This window comes from Sinohyriopsis cumingii, chromosome 1 (genome assembly GCF_028554795.1).
Source record: "Sinohyriopsis cumingii isolate HCF-2022 chromosome 1, ASM2855479v2, whole genome shotgun sequence".
In the NCBI taxonomy this organism is placed as follows: Eukaryota; Metazoa; Mollusca; class Bivalvia; order Unionida; family Unionidae; genus Sinohyriopsis; species Sinohyriopsis cumingii.
The window spans coordinates 78,763,582-78,781,380 of NC_142961.1; the positions used below are offsets into that span (position 1 = coordinate 78,763,582).

At 37.9% G+C, this 17,799-nt stretch overlaps 2 protein-coding genes across 2 annotated transcripts in view; one reads left to right on the plus strand and one right to left on the minus strand.

Annotated features, from left to right (window-relative positions):
- Positions 1 to 11,232, minus strand: part of LOC149807181 (uncharacterized) — a 70,900-nt gene extending 59,668 nt beyond the window's left edge. The window contains exon 1 of the mRNA XM_089963244.1: positions 11,141 to 11,232. Within this exon, the coding sequence (XP_089819370.1) occupies positions 11,141 to 11,161 (21 nt within the window). The 5' untranslated portion in view covers positions 11,162 to 11,232. The remainder of the gene's footprint in view (positions 1 to 11,140) is intronic.
- The window catches only part of LOC149807182 (GDP-fucose protein O-fucosyltransferase 1-like), a 151,214-nt gene that overhangs the window by 43,868 nt on the left and 89,547 nt on the right, over positions 1 to 17,799 (plus strand). The window lies entirely within an intron of this gene.

Sequence of the window (17,799 nt, forward strand, 5' to 3'; positions counted from 1 at the left end):
TTCCCAATCCCTCCCTGAAATTCTCTTCCAACGGGAACCTTGTGTCCAGTGCCAGTGCCAGTCACCACTCCAACAACAATCATAACCAGAACCCCATTTTGGGCGGAGACACGCCTCTGACGTCCAGTAACCCCTCGGACAGCCACAGAACTCTGGAATTATGAGTCACCAAAACCAATTTTACTTAACCTTACCCAGTGACAGTTCCATGGAGGTGTTTCCCCACAACACGTTGTGCTGTTACACGGCCAAATTACCTCAGGCCATCCCCTTAGATCACGAAGCCCATTGGGAAGTGGCTTTAGTTGAAATCATTCACCCGACCCAAGTCCTCAATGTCCTTCCCAATCAAAATTTTTTTGATGTGGAAGTTCATGACGAGCAAATGCAACAGTGGATGGATAGCAATGTCAAATATGACAAGAAAACCCGTACACAAAAGTACACCACCTATCACTTGTTTATTCCCCCAGGCTATTATTTTAGTGGTCAACATTTGGTCAGCACCATAGCCACCAGGTTTAATGGCGTGTTTCTGAAAGCTTTGGAGCATATCAACAAAAGTGTCACCATGGAGTACCACAAAGCAGCTCGTCGCTTCTCGATGAAATTTGAACGGAGTAAAATCATGTCCATTTTATTTTGTCCTGAATTGTTTGACATGTTGGGCGGAGACATGAACAGGAGAATGGCCATGCTCAAGAAAAACGAATTACCCATCGTTTACGACAACGAGTCGTTTAGCAAGTTATTTCGTACCCCAGTAGAACTGAATCAAGGACTTAATTTGATGTTCGTGTATTCCGATGTGGTGGAGTACAACGTGGTGGGACACACCTCCGTACCGTTACTACGTGTCATTCCTTTCAAAGTGGATTCTGCCACGAACGCTGACGAGGAAGGTGGAAACACTTACCACGTCCACCGCGAATTTGTCCATCCTCACTATTTGCCTGTTAGCAAGTCGTATTTGGACACGGTCAACATTACTATAAAAGGAGATTTGGGACAAAATATTCCATTCACCAAAGGGAAAGTCACGGTGAAACTCCATTTTCGAAAACGGTTTTCTCACGACTCGTAAGTAAGTCATGTATCCAGTGTACCGAGGGGTTGCTCGACAGCGAGGACACGGTTTAGGAGACATGTTAAAATCGGCCTTTCGTTCGGTGGCCCCGGTGTTGAAACCGATGGTGACACGCGGATTGCACGCCTTGAAAGATGCGGCACTGACGCAAGGCAAAGAATTTCTCCAAAATGTCATCATCGACAAACAAAACCCTAAAGAAGCCTTCATGAGGGCAGGCAAAAATGTCTTGCTGCAAACGGGTAAAGACATTTTGGGTCGCCGAGAAACACCTATAAATGCCCTGCACGCTACCGAGTCAGGCATTCAGCAAGGACAAGGCAGAAAGAGACGACGCAGAAAACACCCTTTCACCAGACTTCAAGCTAGAAAGGCCAAGAAAAGAAGAACCGTTCGAGACTTAGACGTTTTCGATTATTGAGAAAGAACAAAAAAAAATGATGCACCGAGAGTCTTGCGCTTGTTCCAAGTCGGAACTGGATCTGTTTGCCATGCCCCCCACCATGATGACCATGCAAGAATCCCAGTGGGTGGAATTTCACCCCGTCTCCTCACTGACGGATTCCGCTCCCATCGAGTTTGAAATCAAAGGACAGCCCGAAGATTACATCGATCTGAATAGCAGTTACTTGTACCTGAAAGTCAAAATTCTAGATAAGACTGGAGGTCCTATAGACGATGAAGCAGTAGCTCCCGTCAAAAATTTCATGCATTCCTTGTTCAGTGGAGTGGACTTGTACTTGAATAACAAACTGGTTAGTAGCAGCATGGATACTTACCCTTATCGTGCCTACCTGGAAAATCTCTTGACGTACGGAATAGATGCCAAGAACACTCATCTCAATGCCTGTGTGGTATGGGAAGCTGACGAACCTACCAAGTTTGAAATATTGGAAACTGATGAAAAGAAAGACAACAATGATGGATTTCTAGAACGAAGAAAGAGAATCACGGGAGCCGACACAAGTTTAGAACTGATGGATCGTTTGCATTTGGACATGTGGTTGCAAGGAAAGTATTTGCTGAACGGGGTGGATGTCCGCCTGAGACTGAATCGGAGCAGTACCGCTTTCCATTTATTGGCTGATAGTGACGGTTACAAAACCAAGGGGGCCCCGAGTGGCCGAGTGGTCTAAAGCGCTCTTCGTTACGGATAACTGCCATCTCACCTCTGTCTGCGGCGGTTCGAGTCTAAGATTCAGCCAATGTGGGCATGTGAGAAAGCTTGCCAGTAGCTTCTCGTGGGTCGGTGGTTCTTTCCGGGGTTTTCCGGGTTCTTCCTCCACCATTAATACTGGCCGCCATGTATAGCCTATCGTGCTGAAAAATGGCGTTAAACCCCACAACAACAACAACAACAAAACCAAAATCCAAGAAGCCAGACTCTACGTACGCCGTGTGGAAGTGTTACCTAAAGTGGGAAACGACATCAGTCAGACGTTGAGCAGAACGACCGCCAAGTATCCCATACGACGCGTGGAAGTGAAAACCTTCACCATTCCCAAGGGACAGCGATCCATGATCGAAGATCATCTGTTCCAAGGACAGTTACCCAAACGTTTGATCGTTGGTATCGTCGAGAATACAGCCTTCAACGGAGCTGCCGAAAAAAATCCTTTCTACTTTCAACACTTTGGCGTGTCCAAAATCGAAGTCAGTCGCGATGGCAAAACCTTGTGTACCCGACCTTTTGAACCTGACTTTACCAAGAACAATTACTTGAGATCGTACTTGTCCTTGTACGAAGCCACCGGACAGTTAGGAACCAATACCAGTCACGGTATTACGTACGAGGATTATGCAGGAGGCTACGCTTTGTGGGCTTTTGATTTCACTCCAGACCAAGGCAGCGACGAGGGACATTTCCACCCTATAAAATCCGGCCAGATTCGTGTGGAAATTCAGTTTAAAGACCGAGACCCTGATGAAACGGTGAACGTCATCCTGTATGCAGAATTCGATAATACCATAGAAATCAACAGTTTGAGAGAAGTTATTCTAGATTACTAGAAGCCATGGAAGACTGTTATCCCTCTTTACCTAGTGGAGAAACTTTGGACATGAAATGTGAGGAGACCGTGGAAAAAGAAGAAGTGTTCATGATGAAGTCAAGATGGCCAGAACAAGAAGCCCATTTAGTCTCCTGTTTTGCCAAACACTTGGTGGAAAAAATGACGGAATTGATCAAGAAAAATTGTTATGGATGTCAAAACGATCATCCCAGTCAAATTCAACACGATAAATGCCTGATGCTGAGTCAAGAAGAAAAATTGGACGAGTATCTGGACGAGACTGAGTCAAGAAGAAAAATTGGACGAGTATCTGGACGAGACTTGGAGTCTCATCTCGGACAAAGACGTGTTGCACCAGTGGTATAAAGACTTGCGTGAACATTCTTGTCCACCATTAACCACTCAAGAGATCCATCGTATCGAAGCTCTCCTGAATCAGAGTGATGAAACAGAACGAATAACCGTTTATTCGTCAGACATTTTCAAGCAAAAAGTCAGGATCGAATTGACGACTTATTATTACCTGTGAAGAAGAAGAAAAAAAACACACACACAAATCAATGGATACCTGGGAACTTTATTACCTTTTGAACCACAGTTCGTATACGGCTTCTTGGAATCCTGTCGTCTGTGCTAAAGATGAACTCCCTCATCGCAAACCTAAAGACCATCAAGCTTACGTGATCAACACGGACGACAGTCATCTCCCAGGAACCCACTGGGTAGCCGTCTACTTTCCTCAAGAAGGATGTGTGGAATATTTCGATTCGTACGGATTGCCCCCTTTGGAAGACGATATCATCGACTTTATGAGAAGAAATGCTCAAACCACCCGATTCAATAATGTGAAATTACAAGGCACAGATTCCTTGGTGTGTGGACAGTACTGTGTGTATTTTCTGCATCCTCGCAGCCTGGGCTATTCCTTAGAACTTTTAGTGCCTCATTTTGATCCTCGTTCTTCTACTAGAAACGATGTGAAAGTAGATCGATGGTTTTGTGACCATTATGCTTATCTTTTGTCTCAAGCTAGGAAACGTAGTGTCCATCAATGGCCTAATGATTTCCAACAGTGGAAATCACAATTTCATTCACAACGTTGTCAGCCCTGTTTAAAGTAGATTGTCAATTGAGAAAAAATTGTTTGTGATTTGAAAAAATTGTTTGATGTTATATTGTTGGATTATTGTTAAAAATGTTAGAGTTGTTGTTTAGTGTTAAGTGATTATTGAATAAAAAATGTTGTGTTTTGAAAAAAATGCCTTTGTGGTTTGTTTAGCTATAAGAATGTTGGATTTATGCTCTTTCATTTCTTACTATCCCTCTCATGACACTCACTGAACGTTGCGGCTCGAAAACCGTGTGGGGGATGTTTTCCTTCACGTCCGCGCTTTGACTTTAAGAACCGGGGTTGTTTCCAGTCTAACCATCCATTGTCGACTCATCCTCCTACGAAGATGTGCTCCAAACTAGCTAAGCTCAACGAAGCCTACGTGAATTTGCATAGGGTCAGACACAGTCTGATACCGAAGCCAGAAGAAATAGAGAATGTGAGAATGTTAAAAGTCACTGAAGACCTGATAGAAGAGCTCTTCAGAGAAGAAGTGAACAGGGAGAAAGAAGAATGGACAGAGAAGTACAGACTTCAGAGACAGCAGCAACAGCAGCAACAGCAGCAGCAACAACAACAGCAACAGCAGCAGCAGCAACCTGAAGCTGACAGAGGCTTTGTTGATTGTCGTATCGACACCAAAGAGTTCTTCTTCTCTTTCCGAAGAAGCAGACCTATCGCCAGAAAGTCTATCCTCAGAGGACATCGCATTCTTAGAAACTAAAAATGAATGCCATAGCAAACAAAAAAAAAAAACAGCCCTTTTCAGGGCTACCCCAATACTCTAGAAAAGAAATAACTATCCATTTGCCAATGTGTGTAGGTAGAGTAGTGTGAAAATAAACACTAACTCTTTCTTAAAAAATGTGAGGGTATGTGTTTGTGAGTTTGTGTGTTTGTGTTTGTAAGCGCTCACGTAAGTTGGTGTGGATAGTAGATTAAAATCATGTTTTTTTTGGTGTTTGAGGTGTACATTTGGGGTTAGATTGCTTTGCGTATGTAAATAGTCTATTGAAGTGATTTATAAAAAATTTTAAAATAGTGATGGGTAGCATTAAAAAAGTGAGTGAGTGTTTCTTTTAGGTCCGCGCATTGTTTTTTGGTCATGATCTAGGTAAGATTAATTTTATGTTTTTAGGGGGATGTTTTCCTTCACGTCCGCGCTTTCACTATAAATTGAAACTCGCTCGGCAGTCTAGCTACCCTTGTTGATTGATCAACACCACCAGAAGAATGAACACCAGAATTGTGAAACTGTTAGAACTCCAGATGCACCTGGAATATGCCAGGCGCATACTAAATGAACTGGCCGCGGAGGCTATAGTAGAAGAGGAAAGAGTAAAGAAGGAAGAGGAGGAGAGAAGACAGAGGGAAGAGGAGGAAAATAAAATAGGAGAGAGGATGTCGTACAATATTCCCGAGACAGAGGATTGGGGTGCTGAAGCGAATCATCCTCCCTCTGCGCTCCCCAGAAGAAAGGTGAAAGGAGACTGGGGAAGAAGATGCGTGTGTGGCGCCAGGCCAGGAAGGTGCCATCATTAGATAGGTGCATCTGGAGTTCAAAAAACAGCCCTTTTAATGGCTACCCAATACTCTAGAAAAGAAATAACTATCCATTTGCCAATGTGTGTAGGTAGAGTAGTGTGAATATAAACACTAACTCTTTATTCATAGTGTGAGTGTATGTGTTTGTGTTTGTAACGGCTAGCGTACGTTTGTGTGAATAGTAGATTATGGGTTTTTTAACTGTTTCTTAGCGTATGTGGAGAGTATAGTTAGGGTTTTATTATATGAAATGAGAAAGTAGGGGATGTTTTCCTTCACGTCCGCGCGATGTTTGGTCATGATCTAGGTAAGATCAATTTTATGTTTTAGGGGGATGTTTTCCATCACGTCCGCGCTTTCACTATAAGAACCCACCACGTTCGTCGTTGGAACCATTCTACGGAATAAAGACAAGGAAGATGGTAGCTGTAACAGAATTGTTTAACCAGTTGAAAGACATTTGGTATTGGATGGTGGATGGAGCTTATGCAGTGGAAAGGATTGAACGAGAATGGAAGCATGAACTTACCCGAGATTTTGTCAGAAGACAAGTGACCAACCTAAAATTATCTATGGATCTGGTGAAAGAGATGATAGAAGAAGAAGTAAAAAGACTAAGAGGCTTTACAGATCCAGAGTATGTAAAGATTGGTCACTTAAAGGAAGCCATGGATAATGTGATAGAAGTCAGGTGCTTTTTGGAAGACGTAATGGAATGGACAGAGTGGTCCTTTGTCAAAAAAGGCCTAGACCAGCTTAAGAAATCGGAACAACTTATGAGAAAAGTAATGGAGGAAGAAGTGAAAAAGATCAAAGACAAGTGGGATAAAGAACGAAAGGATAATGAAAACTTAAAGGAAAAAGAGGCCTTTGACAAACTCAACAACAATTGGATCAAGATACAAGAGAAGTTCAGGGCTATGGGTCACCCAGACTGGTTACCTGAAAAAGAAAAAAGGAAGAACAAAGGAATTTGGGGAAAGATTAGGGGATGGATGAGGAAATGGAGGAAATAGAAGAAGAAGCAGAAGAAAGCCAAAGGCCCTTTTCAGGGCCACCCATATTTCTCGAAAAGAGATAGCCTTTCAATTGCCTACCCCTTTTTTAAATTTAAATTTAAATTTAAAAAAATTTAAAAAAAAAAATCCCATGTTCAATTCCCCTTGTCCCTAGACAAGCCCAAACTCTATTCCCCATGTTAAATTCCCCTTGTCGCTAGAGTGACCCACGATTTTTCTCCATGTTAAATTCCCTTGTCGCTAAAACGACCCACGATTTTTCTCCATGTTAAATTTCCCTTGTCGCTAAAACGACCCAGGGGTCTCTGTAATGCTAATTCCCATTGTCGCTAAAGTGACCCCATTCACTACTGACATGGTGGCAAAATAAAAAAAAACAAGACAATAAATAAGCGATTTATTTTCATTTTGTGCTCGCCCGTATGAGTGTGAGGAGTGAAAGAAGCACTTAGAACATCACAGTGATGGTGAAATAAAGGTAAATGAAAATGGTTATTTTATCATTTTGCGCAAATGTGTGTGTGTGTCTGTGTGTGTATGTAAATAGAGCGATGCTTTTATGACATCAACGTTCACTGAATCTCTCGGGTGAGTTGAAACCCTGGTTTTTTAGGCTCGGACTCAACAACCCCAACCCCCTCTGGATCTGGCGAACGTCGATACAAAACAAGCATACAAACGAACAAACATCCCAACTCCCCAAAACAAAACATTGGTAACTTCTACTTTATCTTCCTGGCTCAAAATGTACATTCGGAGTTTAGTTCTGAAATATATGAATGGTATAATGGCGACCATTTTTAACGAAAGTACCTTAGAAGGAAAATTATATTCTTAAATGATCAAACAAATAAATAATGCATGAACTGCCCAAAAAGAGTTTTATTGCAACAAATGGTGTTTAAAAAAACACAAAGAAAACAAGAAATGCATTCAGAGGAACGGATTTTCATAGAGTCCATTACGCTGCAGACAAATATTGATAATTGTTGTTATGGGGTTTAACACCATTTTTCAGCACACGATAGGCTATACATGGCGGCCAGCATTAATGGTGGAGGAAGAACCCAGGAAAACCCCGGGAAGAACCACCGACCCACGAGAAGCTACTGGCAAGCTTTCTCACATACCCACATTAGCCGAATCCTAGACTCGAACTCACGCAGACAGAGGTGAGATGGCAGTGATCCGTAACGGAGAGCGCTCTAGACCACTCGGCCACTCGGGGCCCCAAATATTGATAATAATTATGTAGAGCAATACAGCCTCTAGCCGCAAAATTTGAAGTCGAAACACTTTTAGCAAAAGTACCGTCTTCTTGCACACTGGTAAACAGTGACTGAGTCCCTGGACCAACTGTGTATATTGATTTAACCATAATATACACAGTTTCTGCTTTTTTCAGCCACAATATATTTTGTTTTGATCCAAACGTAAATCACCGATCATATATGCCAAGGGTCACCAGTTATAGTGGCGGACTTGGAAAGTATACCTTTGACATCAAAATAGTACATGTTTCACTCCAAATAGGAGAAATGTTAATTTTAGCAAAACGAACAACCTCTACTCTTAATCTAACCACCGTCCAAGCATAAAAATAAACAAAAACAAATCAACGCAGAATCATTGATCTGCCTGTGAGGTACGTCATTGAGCCTAAATACGAACCAATTAGCAGTGGTGAAGAAGCAGCATCAAATCAATAAAAGTATAATGTAAATCATCAAATACAACAACTTGCAAAGGAGGTATAAAACACCTTGTTCCGCATCCATTATGTTGCTTATGCCTCGAGATCCGAGATAAGGAGAGTAGCCTCAGTCATTGGATATTATTATTGTTGTTGTTATTATTATTATTATTATTATTGTTATTAGTATTATTATTATTATTATTTAACAGGGGAAGGACGAAATATAACCGCTATATAATACCGATTATTCTGCTTCACAGTATGGCACAAATACTGCGAGACGTAATGATCCGAACTAGATGGGCTGGTTAGTACGTGACCCGACCCCAATGCCTTTAACCGCTATTGTTAATAGTTTCATCAGCTTTTAATGTAAGCCCCCAGGCCCGGCCCAAAGATGTGCGGGGCCCATGCCAGCATGCAGGGACCAAGGCATCAAAAGCGATGAGCGGGACCCCAAGCAAAACACTTGCATTGCGGAATTGATTTCATGAGAGTGCGTGGCCCAAGGTGGCTGCTTCGTTCTCTTTGCCCTAGGGCCGGGCATGTAAGCCCCAGTGACAATGTATGTCTCGATCAAGTGTCGTTTGATGCAAGACAAACTGACAACATATGTTTGCATCGAGAGTCGTTTGATGGAAACCTTACTTTTGATGTATGTATGGATCAAGTGTCGTGAGGTGAAAGCTCCACTAACAATGTATGTCTCAGTCAAGTGTCATTCGCTGAAAACCCCACTCACAACGTATGTTTCGAGCGAGTGTCGTCTGCTGCAATTCCCATTGGCAACATATGTCTTGATCAAGTGTCGTTTGATGCAAGACCTACTGGCAACTTATGTCTGGATCAAGTGTCATTTTATTAAAGCCCCACTGAAGTTTGTCTGCATCATGTGTCGTTTGATGCAAGACCCACTGACAACGTTTGTCTGGATCAAGTGTTATTTGATGCATGCCCCATTGACAACGTTTGTCTGGCTCAAGTGTCGATTGATGCAAGCCCCATTGACAACGTTTGTCTGGATCAAGTGTTATTTGATGCATTCCCCATTGACAATGTTTGATTGGATCAAGTGTCGTTTGATGCAAGCCCCACTGACAATATATGTCGGGATAAAGTGTCTTCAAAGTGTCTTATTAAGATACAACAGACACGAAAGGTTCAACATTTACTTTGCTTTGATCTTGAACCAGACAACTACAAAACATGTTTCGGCTTAGGATATCTGATTAATCAGAACTAAATCAGGTTTTACAGTCATACACTCTCATTGCTGGATTATGTGTTTAAATTATTGTTGGGTCAAACAAATCCCGGTCTGATATTATGATGCTGAATTATGAACCTTTCATGTCAAACAGTTATATATCAAACATTAGTCATCACACACACACACACACACACACAACTAATCTGGAGGACATAGGTGACAAATTTTGCTAATTCGGGGAGTGCATAGTGCTTCTCAAACATCTGAATAAGGTCATATACCTGTTACAAATTCCACAATGCTTATAAAATATTCTCCGATGCCGATAAAAAAAAAAAAATTGTATGCCAAGCAGGTATCAATGTCACTTTAAATTGAATGTTGTTTTTACTAACTCAGAGAAAATGTCCCTATCAGAATGAACTATTGATCTCAACAAGGCTAACAGAAGCTTCCCCAAAGAACTATCTAGACACAAAACATTCGATTGGGCCCTTCGCATAAACGAAGTTCGCGGACGTTTGCCACATTACGTAACTATTAAACTTTTTTCCCCGCATCGTGTACACAAATGAAATAATCGATGGCAATAAGACGAGTCCTGATGAAAGAAAGAAGCTTTTTCTTTGTTTCCGATTTATGGCTGCTTTGAAATTTGAAATTATGAGCCGTCGAACATTTTATATTACGCGATTAACTGATAAATTGCAAATCTTAAACGAAGATATGTGTCCCTCGTTTCTCTCAGCTATTCAATCCCATCCCCAGACGGAGCCTTGAGAGTCTCACAATTTCATGACCAGCCATATTATAAGGCTAAAAAGTTCTGACTAAAACAGTGTTAGAGGAGATGTGATTAACAAAAAAGCCAATAACGCATGCGGACAGGATGGTATTATTCCCCATGCCTACAATCTGATTACTTTCGCCATATAAAACCTTCCGACTGACAATTTTGCGACGGCTTTTGTCATGTTCATCTGAAAGAAATTCTCAAGGTATGAATGAGAAAGCTACATGGCCAACCCCCGACAAATAAAAAAAAAACTCTGAAGAAATGTGCAGATTTCATGTTAATTGTACCTGATGGTATGTCAGTAAATGCCTGGTAGTTCTACCACGACGAAATATGTAATGTCAGCTAGTAAAGTTACTTGCCAACATTGCCATGCGTGTGCCAAGAGAGGATTCCCTGAGGCTTTGCATCAATTCACGAACTCATTCCCCCGAAAAATTAATAATAATCTCGGCAATATTTTATAGACTGGTTTCTAAGATGGTTTCATCCATTGCTCAGCGAAACGATTGATTTATTTTTTCATTGATCTGCTTGGCAGTCTGCTGTCATCCAAATTTATCACAATTTTGTGGATGTAACGGAGACATTGATTTTTCGGACAAATATATAGTAATCATATGAACATGTCATGATAACCAGCAAGTATATAATAAATGCTTACCTCGTGGAATATTTCCTTCATTCTTGCTTTTTTTAAAAACACGGCTATTTCTTCTTAAAATCAACGATAAATGCAAGCTGTCTTACCTGGTCGCTATGGAAACTGAGTTGTGATCAAAACTGACAAGTTTATTCGTTGGGGAGGTCACATGACGAGATTGAACCGTAGCTTACACTTACAGTATAAAGATATTGGTAATAGACGAAGTCTGTCAGTGTTACAATTGATTTGCTTAATGAAATGTTGCTAATATTTGCACTCTGTGTCCTAGGTTACTGAATGGGCGTCTTTTCCCGTTCATGCTTCGTTTAGTTACGCTGAAATAGCTCATACATTTGCCTTAATTAAGCAATTTGTCACACAATGCGTACATGAGACCAATGCGTAAAAAACAAATGACGACAGTATCAGACCCAGGAAAGTCTCTCTACACCTATAATTTTAAAATGTTCTGGTGACTATCTCAGAAGCTCGAAAACGTCTACTTCTCTAACTGTATAAGAAGCCCTATAATTTGCATAAAACGAAATCATAAACTTCTTCTAAAAACAACACAAACTGAAATAGTATGCACGTTAGTTATACTACAGAATAAGAAAATTTAGCGAGTTTCTATTTTTTAGCGTAAAGATATTCGCTATATATTGATTCTAAGATTGCCCTGTGAAAAACAGTACAGCGTCAGCTACTACACAGCTGAAGGACAATGGTAGGCTATAAAAACAAACACTTAACAAAAAAATCAAGTGCCATGTAGAAATTTCAGTAAAACAAATTTACCGAGTATACCATATATAATACGTACGTTCTAATGCAATCTTATACTTTAAATCGTAGTAGTAATATGGGTGTATATCCTCTCCAAAAATGTATCTACAGCCTCAATGAGAGTTAACATTACGGGCGCTATTTTGCAATGGGTTGACATGGTCTCAATGGAAATTCAATATTAAAATATTCGTAGGGTCAAAGGCAACCGTCCTGTTAAAAATGTATACAGGTTTAATAGTATGGGTGTCAATAGTATTATATATATTTGATTAATTTTTATTTAATTGAATTTAATTGTTTGTTTGTAAGTTTTTAATTTTTTATTATTCCATTACTTGCAATTGTAATGTAACTTTATTTACTGGAATAGAGTTCAGTTCTGAGTGATTTTTAAAAAAATATTTTTGACGTAAACAACTTTATAGAAACTTTGTATCTAATGCTGACCTAGTTCCTGACCTTGATTCAAAACCAGTTAGAGTTGTCATAAACACCGTTTTTAATTTTTTAAAATTCTTTCTCAGAGTAAGATCCATAAAGTGGTGGAATCAAGGCCATATCTGGCCTACGTATCAAATAGTATGTATCAATTAAGTTTTTCCAGAGGATTGACCCACATCCGGGTATCTGTTTTGCGTTTAGCTAGATTTATTATTGATGTTTTGAGAAAGAACATTCATTAGTGCCTTAACACTTGAGAATTTAAAGTTTTTTGTGTTTTGATCAGTTTTGGGCTAATTATTTTGTTTAATTTCGTTTATTTGGATTGCAAGTTTGTTTTCCCTGGAAATACTAGTGCTCTAAATTAATTCTTAGACAAGGACAATTATCGAAATTGACACGGAATTCAAACACTGGAATATTATTTTCTTTGATTCAACAAGGAACTATTGACACATCAGTACTATGCTGACCACAGCATACGTCATCGCCTTCCATTTTGGACTTCATCGGGATTCGAACTCAGTTCATTAGGACTTTTTATTACTAGGACTTCTGTTTTTTTAATTATTGGATTATTTTTTGGATTTGATTCGTAAAACCGTAAGTTCTTTTTCTCATTTTACTTTTTTTTCTAGGGAAAATATTAAAAGCTTTTTGTCTTCACTTTTTTCTTGTTATGTTTTGTAAGAGCCTAAACACGTAACAATAGTCACAAGGGAAATGTAACACCGAGGCTACAACTGTTGGCTTAAAATTTTTGCGATTGGGTTTCAATCTGCCTCGAAGGAAAGGATAAAACAACAACTACTGACCAGCACCCACTCCTCTACAAGTCGTCTAGCAGCCAACGTCCACATTTACTAATCAATACGCCGTTGATTTGACCAACACCAACACTCTATAACAAATAAGCCGTTTGACTGACTATCCGCCGAGTAATCCACTGACCAGCAATCACAACTACTAATCAATATAAAGTCTTACTGACAAGCGCCTACACATACTGACCAGCTCCCATGCATACTAACCAATACAACGTGTTAATGATCAGTGCTCACATAATTGACCAGCGTCCTTGCCTACAAACATGAATGTAAGTATAAGATTTAAAGATACGGGGTAAAGTAACGAGGATTAGCTTCGAAGTTTAGACAGTCAATCACTCACTATCACCATCCAACATTCACCGATTTAGAAACCAAACAATGACAGAACGTTGCCTTGTGACTATCTACATGTATTCGAGAATTATATATAAACAGTACATGTACATCAGATTATAGCGGTGTCAGAAAATTTTCATATATTTTACTTTGTTATAAATGCCTATAATCAAGTGAATCAACTCATAATAACACTAAAACTGAAGTGGCTAAAAGTCATATTTAAATTTCTATACTGCCACAGAAGTTACGGAAACTAAGGGAAAAATGAAACATTAAAAAAAAAACCCAGCAAGATAGAAATCTAAATTCAAGAAATCTAAGAGAAAAATGGAACATTAGAAAAAAACAGCAAGATAGAAATCTAAATTCAATCATTTACAGCGATAGCAGCTTAAAGTCATCTACGTTTATAGTGTCCTCGTATCTTCTGTTGTATTGAATCATAAACAATATCAAAAGATGTATAAGGAAATAGCATAATCTTTAATATCAACACCGTGTGGCTTTTCGCAAAAAATTAATTATTATTGGCAAAGCACAACTGATAGTACATCAAACATTTTAATATTTTTACAGTAATGTTTGTTTAGTTGCAGTTGAATTGTCAATTCTTGCTAAGTGGGTCATGTTATGTTTTTCATCGTTGTGATACATTTATTCACGTACATGTTTCCTATTCTTTTGCAAAATAACTCCTAATATTTTGTCTAAATTTTTTAGATATGACCTACAATAAACCTTGCAATGTGTTTGGCGAACGCTGTAATGACGTTTGTGTGTTTCATTTTGGAGACAGAATGATTTTTCCCCCTTTTTTATTTAATTGATTTTGTAATACAGAAATTCCACTACTTTCATTTCTCAACATGTTAAGAAAAAGCTGCAGTGGAAAAAAAGCAAACAAAATTTTTAAAAATATTATTGGACAAAAATGATGTTTAATAATTTGCAGCTAGCTTCATAATCATAGTTATATTAACTAGAACTTCGTTCACTTTATTCACTTAATATCTTGGAAAAAATGCAAGGTAGTGCGAATGAAACTGAAGAAATTTCATACGTTATAGAGCAAACAGTAAAAGTAACTTCGCGCAAAAAGAAACATCCATGTAAATTGAACTTGCACGAGAACTTAGAAACAATCGCAACAGTTTAAAAAGGTTAACGCAGAGAAATTAAATCAAAAGTAAGATAAAGTAAAATTAACTAAGTATGAATCAAGTAACTCAAACACCATGTATTACTTCAAAGGCAGTGCAGTTGTACTGTTAGCTTATGTGTATGTATTGAAAGAGATATTTTAAAACCTGTTGTGTCTTATAAACAACTTGGAGCAGTGAACGTGCCAAACAAATTATAAAGCAACTAGTTATAACAAGTATTCCAAAAGAACATTCCGAAAGTGCTCAAGAATTTCAGAGTAATAAATGACAAGTGAGAGCGACACCACAAAGAACACTATTACAATATTTAATTAAAGTCTTACAGTTTGTTACATCATGTTTTACTAGAAAATGTTTAAAATCACCATAAAATCACCATCAAACATGGATATTAAAAAAACATAAAGTTTATTATTAGGATTTAGTTATCTCTGTTAACAACTATTCTTAAGTAGCACAAGGGATACATCTTCATGGGTTAGAAACATTCATTAAGAATATTAAATGCTCTGTTCTTTTTGTAGTTCTTTTTACACGAAGTTACTACAGTTGAAACACTTTTTTTCTGTCATTTTATCTGTCTGGATTTAAAATGTCGATGATTAAAAGTTATTAAAGTTCTACTCATCCCGAAAAGGTAATCCTAACCTACATTAAAGAAAAACAGTTAAATACCGTAATCAATTTGTTGTCATGTAATCTTCTTTAATGTTGTCTTTAAGTTGCTTTAATTATTATTCATCAGATGTCTCGTTTTCAGTATTACTACACGTGTACTCACTTTGATGTTTTAGCTAATCTCGCATTTAATAAGTATTATCTCCCTTTTTTCACAAATACTACTACTGCAATTTTTCTAGTTTTTCCACGTATGATCTTTTGCTGCGCCAATTTTTAATTCCTGCTTGTATTGTTCTACTCTGTAGCTTTGTATTGCATGGCTACGGCTATTGATCGCTTAGCTTTTCTCACGAGTTTTTAATATAAAGCCTTATATTTGTTTGAAGTTATTTTTTTTTTTTATCAAGTTCGATAGTGCAATATGCGAAAGTGGAATTTGTTAATGCAAATCACACTGAAGACGATTTTTTTTTTGGATAATGATGAATAGGAGGATCAGATTAGTGGTGTGATAATTGGTGAAATCTGTGAAGATAATTTATCTAATTAAAGGTTAAAGCCCTCTAAACAAAGATCTTTAATTTGATGAATACAAAGAATATTTTAGGTGTGGTCTAAGTATTTGATGAAGATTAATATAAATCAACTAAACTTCATCTAAGTATTGATTTATCAAGAAACAGACAAAGAACCAATAAAAATGTCTAACAATGAACTCAGACAGAATGTTATAACCTAACTACACGCAAAAAGGAAGTGAATTAATAAAATCGTTGGGATGGACAAGAAAAGGAAATATATGGATATGTCTAAAAAATAAATAAAAGCTCTTGAAAATATAGAGATGTAAACGCTTAAAACAAATACCAACTACTGTTAGCAATTACAAACAGGCAGGCAATAAAGAGTAATGATACAAAGTTGGCAGGAGATGTTTTTAATTATGTAAGAGATATTCATAATGAATGTGACAAAGGAAATATTGAATTTAGAAATGAAATTGATAAACTAAAACGAAATTAAGAATAATGGTTATTGCAAAGAAAAAGATGTCAACGAATTGTGTTAATCCAAAAGAAGAAACAGAATAAGGATGTTAAAGAGACGCTGAAAATGTATTAAATTCAAATCTTATATATTGTTAGGACTCTATGGTCTTAAAATAAGCAAGAGAAAAGAGCGAAAACCATGAAGTTTTGTACAATTCAGCAAATAATTTATTTCCTTGAATACGAAGTGAAAATTTAAAACCAACTAACAGTATTGTGAATTATATCCCAGACAATCCGATTAAGTCTAATGACAAATTTACACAATGGAGAGGAACATTAAGGAAGCAGCACTCTCCTCCATGAATAAGAACACTGTCATTAATTATTAAAATACTTCTCAGAAAACGGCAAAGCACCTGATAATAAAAGTCTCTGAGAAGTTCCAGTTTTCCATAACATTTTATTAGGGATAGTATTGCCAGAATCACTAATGTTTGATATAGAACTGTTCGACATGAATGGTTCATAATTCTGCATCATAATATCATACCGGGGTTTGTTTGACCCAACAATTGTATTGCTTTCAATACATGACCGTGACTTTGATCTCTTAGACATAAGAGTATTTGGAATAGCTGTCTTGATTCTGGTGCTAATGTTTAAATCTAGCAATCCGAAATATCGTGCCATTTCTTCTTACAATAGGAACACATAGGAAAAGATAACGATTTCTGATAGGTCTTATCAGAAGTTTTACTCCTAAAAGTTGTGCGAAATTGAGATTTAGAAGTGTTCTTATGAAACAGATTTTTTAAAATTAAAACAAAATGTTGAGTGAAAGACTTACTGACAAAAGAAACTTTGAACGTCAAGGAATAATCGTCAGCTGTAGGAGCAACATTTTCTAAAGTTTCGGCCTTTTGCTAATCAAGGTAGACCCTAAGGTCGTTGTGGACGCAATTCTTTTACTCTTTACTTAATATGAGTGGTCTGAGATTATCGTTGTCTTGACCAATCTTCTTGGCTGAGCACCACCTATCAAATAATTGCTCTTTTTTCTCTTGCAAATTGGATTTGGTTCTGTCCAGTTTTTGTTGTACAGTCGCTATGCTTTAGGGACTTACTCATTACTCTTCAAGATACAGTCCTTAACCATATCATAATCAACACTTTTTTGCACTGACAATGAAGTGTAAACTCTATGGGCTTCGTAATAACATAGTCGAATGCTCTCTTTGCAATTTAAAATTTTCCACAACTTTTTTCAAAACAAAAAGAAAAACATTAGTCTACTTTTTTTTTCTTTAAAAGGGGACACTAACCTAAATTTTCTGGTAACATCAGAAATGGAACATTTGTGTGAAAGTTAGGGATGTTTTCCACTTGCCAGTATAATTCTTGTAATCTAAATTGAAATTCACTTTCTTCGTTTTCTCTTTCTCTCTGCATATGTATTTGACTCTATTCCTTTTCACGCTGCATTTACAGTATCATATCTTCTC